Here is a 7,172-nt window from a genome sequence, read left to right as displayed (position 1 = left end):
CCCTTGTAAACAGTTTCCACCTGTAAGGATACTTAGGCTGTCAAACTGGTTTAGTTTCGAGGTAATCCAAAGGATTACCCATCAGTAGTGGTGTTAAGAATAAATACCAGGGCTAGTAGGCACATACTTGATTCTGCTGAAGAACAAATTATGCACTTATGATGTCTGTGTGTCTCTCTGCTGCTAAACAAAGTGCAACTTTAAAGTGCATTCATGTATTTTATCTGACATAGTTTCCTTTGTACTGAGAATCAATATACTAAGCAGAACTCCTGAGCCCCCCACAGACTAAAACAACTCGCTGCCTCACAACCCCACATACCCTTCACCTACGCTGTTTAGCTACCTGCTTCAGCCAACTCAAGTATCTTCAATCCACAGTTGTGTACTTAACAACTATTTTTCAGGGAAACTCACCTCCTCTTTTTCACCCTGCCTAGGGATGTAAAATAAACCAACATTTGTGTGCATTTCCTGTGCGGGGCTTTTCACCATGGGGCCCATCTGTTCCTACCTCAGAGCCGGAAGGGACACAAGCCTGCACCGCACCACACCACACCAGGTTTTGAGGGGGGAAGCCATCCTTACTCTCCACCCAAACACGTTCCATCCCCTGCATTGGCCCCTTCTCCACTTTCACCTTCGCACAGTACCTATCACAGCCGCTGCCTCCGCACAAGGAGGAGACCCCACCAGCGGCAGGGAGAGAGGGCACCTCACACCCTCCCCCAGGCAGAGAGCACACCGCACCCAAACCCCTCACCCTGGCTCGTACAGAACTTGCCCTTCAGCTCCCGCGCCCTTCCCGGTGACAGAGACGGCCGGGAATGGCAGGGAGTACTGCCACCTCAGCACCACCCTCCCCTGAGGAAAAGGCGGGAAAGCCTGCGGAGCGCACACCAGGGCGCGAGTGCCTGCGCACTAACACCACAGCCCCAGCCGGCGCACTCTCGAGCGACATCTGCGGCCTTGGCCGGGGACGTCGTGCAGGTGCAGCCTTAAACGAGCCTACCTTTATCCGATTTCATTCTTTAGTCATAGAAATGGCTTCAACTTCTATTAAAAGAAAAAGAAAGTCTGCAAAATAAGTTGTTCTAACTATTCTATGATTCTATGAAGGCCAGGAGGTGATGCAACAGGAGAACTTTTCCCTAAAGTCAGTGCAAACCAGCACTATTTCTCAAGGCAGATCATTTCCGCAAACTACACGTTTTATTATTTCAATTGTTAATTTGTTTTGGTGGGGGGGGGGGGGTGTGGGTGTTTGGGTTTTTTTTGGTTGGAGTTTTTGTTTGTTTGGGTTGGTTTTGTTTTTTCCAGCTTTTTCTACTGTCCTCACAGGAGTTTCTGTCCTCAGCCAGTTAAAGTATTTTAACTTAAGACAAACTACACAACCTAAATAAAACAAAACCCTAACACAGTTTCAGTTTTCAGTATTCTCATTAGCCTCAACCGTCTGAGAACTTCTCCTTTGTATTTCCTTAATCAAGTTTTACATTTTCACTGGGTCTAGCTGGGGTGGAGCTAGCTTTCCTGAAATACTGTAAACTGCGTATATTCTACATTTCAGCATAATATGTATTGCTAGCAAGAAATAACCTTACTAATTATAAGTGCTTGCATTTTTACAATGCTGAAAATTTTGACTATACTTTGAGAATTCCCTCGTGCTTCAAATTATTATTAAACTATTACTGTTGGAGGATTTTTAAGGGAAAAAAGCCTTTAATATAATGATTCATAAGCTAATTTATCAAAATAGGTGACTTTTGGTTTACTTTAAAGCAGAAACAACAGACAAAACTTTTATCACATTTTAGTTCATTTCAAAGCAAACCAGGTATCTTACAATACATATGCACATACATTTTGTACATCATCTGATTACAAAAAATAATGCTTTTTTTGTTTGAATGCTTCTAAAACAAGTAGCTGAAGACACACCACCAAAAATTTCTGCTTGAAAAGATTCAGTATCCTTTCCCACATAAAACTGCACTGTTCTGATGTCTCAGCAAAATAGAGGGTCAAACCCTATTAAATTAAAAACAACAAAGCTTGATATGTCAGTACAAATATTGTTTTGTGAACTGAAACACTGCTCCCATACATTGCTACATTAAAACAATTCATTACCCATTCATAGAGAGGCACTTTTGCTTTTATATTTACAATGTTTGTAAAATGCTATACCTTGATCATTTTCATTTGATTACAACCCTCCCTTTGTAATCAAGCCAAGAAAAAACACCACAGTATTCTTTGGAATATAATACACCAGATATAAAGTATCTTTCAAATAACCATTACTTGTTCTGTTACTGTGTAAATTTTTATTAGCATATATTTCTTCCAATTCCCAATTAAATACTACAAATAGGGGGATGAATGTCAACATTAATAAATGCATACTAAATCTAAATGAGTTACATAAATTTCAATTTTCCCTTAGGGCTAAAAAAAAGCAGCATCGACAGAAACTTGCAAAAAGATTTGGAATGCAAGATCAAGGACCTGTTAAGCTGATCCCAAACAACTTTACCTCCCAACATTTCATCTAGTTGGCAACATCCACTGCAATAAATGCAGTTACATTTCTTTAGGTAACCCTTTTTATAAAAAAGGATAAAATGGCCATGAACTACCAGTTGTAAAGTAAGATCTGTTTAAAACTGCCTAAGTACAGGTTTCCTGCAATTACTTGTTTTCATTGTTTTGCATTGTCAACAGCTCCAGCAGCTTGTATATCATGAAGAGTACTGCAGTGATTCTAACTGCAGAGGCATGATTTTTTTTCTTCATCTCAACATAGTTAAATGTCAAACCATAAAAGACACTTATGAGAGATCTTAAATGCTTATCACATTTTGAGGTAGACTGATCTCCAAAATAAAGCTCTTCTATACTTTGATTCGTTCATGACCAACTTCCTTTTGGATCCTTCTCCTTGGAAATATCTTTCTTTTAAGTGCAATTAGCTGATGAGAGAAAACAAAAAAATATAGTAATTACTTTTCTGCTGGGCTAGAGATGCACAGTTGATCAGGCTTTCATCCTAAAATCTACAAAATCTGTACCATCCATGGTCATTAAGACAACACTGCACAGGAAGTTATTTATTCAACTTCCTCTATTAGGCGGGCCCAATGGACTTCTCAATAACCAGAATACAAGCAGAAAGTAAGTAATAACAGTATGCCTATATTCTGATTATTTAAAAAATAATTTATTTATATTAACACCAGGCTATATTCAGTTTCTAAAAGATAAACATGAAGCTGGCACCTTAAGCATTATTTATACACCTAGCTGTACTCCCAAGTTGAGGACCCCTTTCCAAAACCTAGTTACTAATGGAGAATGAGTTTTCTAATATATAGAAAAGGCTGAAAAATCAAGAGAAAGATTCATGCAAAAGTTACAGGTGGGAAAAAAATAATTAAAAGCCAACCTTTCAAGATTTACACCCTCTTCATCAGACCACGGAAAGTGTTACTTAAGGCCCCAACCTGCAAAGAATTACCCATACGATTTGTTCCATTGTGTCCCTCTTAGTTCAGCAGGATTAATCATGTTCAAGAAAGCCATTTTATGCTTGCAGAAGTGGAGCATTTTTTTCCTTTGGGTCAGATTCATAACCTTTTGAATTCAACTAAAGTCTTTGCAATTACTTAGGGATAAAATTCAGATAAGGCCTCTAGATACCTTAAGATTCTCTTCAGGACTAGAGTATAGCTGTTACTTAAATGTCCTTCCCATTAACTTGCTTTGAACCTTTACCAGTATGTTTGTTAAAAAACAATTACTGATTCTGAGCATCCAAATTTGGCACATTGATAATGGTCCTGACAGCCACAAGGCATCTGAAAAGGGAATACTGCTTTCCTTCCCCCCACGTGACTCTTTTCAAGGATTTTCAATATGACGACTTAAAGTAACCTAATCATTAGTCATGTAACATTGTTGCTTCCTTTATGAAGGTAAAATCCTAGACACTCTTCAAAACCCATTTAAAAAATTATATTATCCTGAAGATACACCAATTTAAGTGCTACAGATTTGATAAGGTATTAGTTTTACCTGTTCAGCAAAAAATGAGATGACTGTAAATACAATGAGTGTTACTAGAACACAATGGGTCCAGAATTTGAGCTTGTCTCTATACGCCCTCCTGCACAAAGAAAGAAGGAAACAGAAAAACAGCAAAACAGCTTCATATATTATAAATACAAATATATAAGTTTTAAAGAGTTTTCATGAGATAGGCTGAAAGGGTGCCTAGAAGAGGATGGAGGCTCTATTTTCACAAAGAGCCACATGGAGCGGACAAGAAACAAGTACAAATTGACTGGGAGAGGTTTCATCTTGATATAATTATTTTTTCAGTGAGAACAATTCCCAGGGACATTGCAGAATCCTCATCACTAGAGGTTTTCACAACATGGCTGCACAGGGTACTAGATAATCTTATCTAGGCTCGCTTTCCCACAAAATGGCCAGATGATCTTTTGAGATCCCTTCTGACCTGAGCTCTTTCATGACTCTAAAATGTTTTGATAAAACATGGATTTCCACTAGCACTTGATTAACCCATGCTAGTAGAAATCTTTGGCTATGAACAAAGTGTCCTTTTGAAGCTAACAAAGTCTCAATGGATGTCCTCAGAGAGCCAACAATATGTCTACTCTTCCAGCACAAATTTCTAGATTAACTGCTGAAATGGGTTTGCTCCCCACTCCTTCTGCCACTGTTACAGCTTGTAGCACTACAATCCATACCTATTCTTGTCACCTAACCATCGTTCTGATTCTTTGTACGGTTCATCTCTCTCTCCTAACATTTATGTCTCATAATTTGCTGATCAGCAACAAGATTACTAAACTAGTCTTTTTGTCTCATTTTTCACTGTACCTGCTAACCTTTTGCTTGTATTCCCAAATCAACTACCCCGAAGTTTCTGAAATTACTGTTTATAAAATGGCAAGAGGTAAACACATAAATTTTTCACACATTATGTAAAAATGAGACACATGTATCTTTTCTGATGATTACCCACCCGATTTTTGCTGACAGATTAAAAAAAAACCCAAAACAACCCTCAATGAGAAATTGAACAATTTATATTCTTCCTGTGAAATAGGCATTCCAAATAGTGGGGGTTTAAAGAAACCCAGAAGTCCTGAATTACTTAAAATTATAGCCACCCATACAAACAACTTTTTCTTGAAGTGGGTTAGAGCCAGTCAATGAAAAGGTAATGACTAATGACTTCATGACCACCAGAAAAACCCAAATCCTGCAAATATCAAATTGTGGTCCATTCAAATCTCACAGAATCATAGAATAGTTAGGGTTGGAAAGGACCTTAACATCATCAAGTTCCAACCCCCCTGCCATGAGCAGGGACACCTCATACTAAACCATATCACCCAAGGCCTCGTCCAACCTGGCCTTGAACACTGCCAGGGATGGAGCATTCACAACCTCCCTGAGCAACCTATTCCAGTGCCTCACCACCCTAACAGGAAAGAATTTCCTCCTTATATCCAATCTAAACTTCCCCTGTTTAAGTTTTAACCCTTTACCCCTTGTCTTATCACTACAGTCCCTAATGAAGAGTCTCATCACATTATTTTCACCTTTAACTCCTTCATGAAAATACTGGGGGGGAAGGAGGGAGGAAAATTGCTTGCACTGATATGTTCTATAATTCTATGGTACCACACTACAGTAACTTGAAGAGAACCTGTGTAACATACCATTCTTGGAGCTCATGCATGTGAAGGAAACGATTCCGATATTCTCTTGGCAATTCAAACTGGGAAGGTATAGGAAACATTGATTCATAAAAATCCCTAAGTACTGCTTTCACTGTTTGAGCATCCTTATGATTGTGATCAATGTTGTCATTTAGGCAAACAAATTTTCTAGAAAACATGAAGCCATTGTTAGAATATTTCTTTAATAATACAACATAGGCATTGACAAACCAAGAACAAAAAATCCTTTTAAACAAAATCGATACAATGACCTTTTAAAACTAAATTGATATATTTGAAGCTGGCAATCACCTTCCTAATTGTTGCATTATTTTAAATTGATTTGATTTTAATTCTATGAACACCAAGGCTGACAGTGAGTCAAAGCCTTTGAGGAATCCAATGCCAAGACACATTTCTCTCTTCTACTTATATAATGCTGCCATCTAATGGGCATTAGTATGCATTCCCGGAGCCTACCACTGGATACAGACAGCAGGTTAAAAGGCCAGCATTATAATTTGGGTAAGGGCTTTTATAGTTTTACATAACTTATCATGAGTAACAAAGTGAGCTTCACTGTGGGACATAAACATACTAAATTATTAATATTTTACTGTGTATGCTGCACTCTTTAGAGAAAGTCAACATAAAAACTACAGAAGATTGTACTAGTGAAGGCAAAGCTTGGTCCTACGCTTTGAGTTACTGAGAACACTATATAAATTGTATATGAGTTGACATGACTTGAATCACAGACCCAAAGCTGATTATGTATAATCAACCAAACAACCACCACCTGGCTAGAATTTATATGGAAATCACTCTGACCAAATAAGCATGCTTCCAGTAATGCCTCTGCAGAGAGTTGTTTCTATTATAAGAAACACAACCTATTTAAGCTACTATAAATTACGGAAACTAAAGTAGCAGCTAGTGTGCCACTCTGACCTGGTACTTAACAACAAATATTCCCTTTCCCACATCTGGGCAAGGTTATGTGCTTTATTTATATTGTGAGATATAAGACCCTTACATTTTTCCCAGAGGGAGAAATTGAATCTGGTGACATATGCCTTGTATCGCTAACCTTTGTAAATAAGTAGTTCTGGTCAGCTGTATTCTCTATAGTATGGTGTGCTCTTTCAAAGAGCAAAGTTCAGACTTCCTACATGAAGCTGGAAATAACCAGAATTCTAGAGCACAGGAACTGGCCTACACAGGGCATGACCACTTTTCCTCAGCCTGTCCTGAACCTGGCATAACTGGTAACCTTGCTCTAGACAATTATAAACAGTCATTCAAATTGCTACATCTAAGAAGAACAGAATAAGCCTCTCCTCTTCAAAGATCAGCAGGCTATGTCTACACTATCAAGTAATACCATGCAAAGCAGCTGGTTATGGCAGTCAT

The 7,172-nt window shown here is 38.4% G+C and overlaps 1 protein-coding gene and 1 long non-coding RNA gene across 4 annotated transcripts in view; both read right to left on the bottom strand.

The window, feature by feature from the left end:
• LOC133222333 (uncharacterized) overlaps positions 1 to 7,172 on the bottom strand; it is a 237,437-nt gene that overhangs the window by 190,976 nt on the left and 39,289 nt on the right. The window lies entirely within an intron of this gene.
• Positions 2,393 to 7,172, bottom strand: part of GNPTAB (N-acetylglucosamine-1-phosphate transferase subunits alpha and beta) — a 42,878-nt gene continuing 38,098 nt past the window's right edge. For 2 of the 3 annotated variants that reach the window (XM_061371914.1, XM_061371916.1), the window contains 3 exons: positions 5,760 to 5,927; positions 4,081 to 4,171; positions 2,393 to 2,978 (listed from right to left, as the gene is read on the bottom strand). In XM_061371914.1, the coding sequence (XP_061227898.1) occupies positions 2,901 to 2,978; positions 4,081 to 4,171; positions 5,760 to 5,927 (337 nt within the window). In that variant the 3' untranslated portion in view covers positions 2,393 to 2,900. Of the gene's footprint in view, positions 2,979 to 3,451; positions 3,510 to 4,080; positions 4,172 to 5,759; positions 5,928 to 7,172 lie in introns of all 3 variants that reach the window. The other variant, XM_061371915.1, reaches the window with a different exon arrangement.

This window comes from Neopsephotus bourkii, unplaced genomic scaffold (genome assembly GCF_033783945.1).
Source record: "Neopsephotus bourkii isolate Nb327-2 ecotype Australia unplaced genomic scaffold, CSIRO-AGI_Nbou_v1 NB_1589, whole genome shotgun sequence".
Lineage (NCBI taxonomy): Eukaryota > Metazoa > Chordata > Aves > Psittaciformes > Psittacidae > Neopsephotus > Neopsephotus bourkii.
The sequence above is the reverse complement of the archived record's forward strand: the minus strand, read 5'-3'. Positions and strand labels throughout refer to the sequence as shown.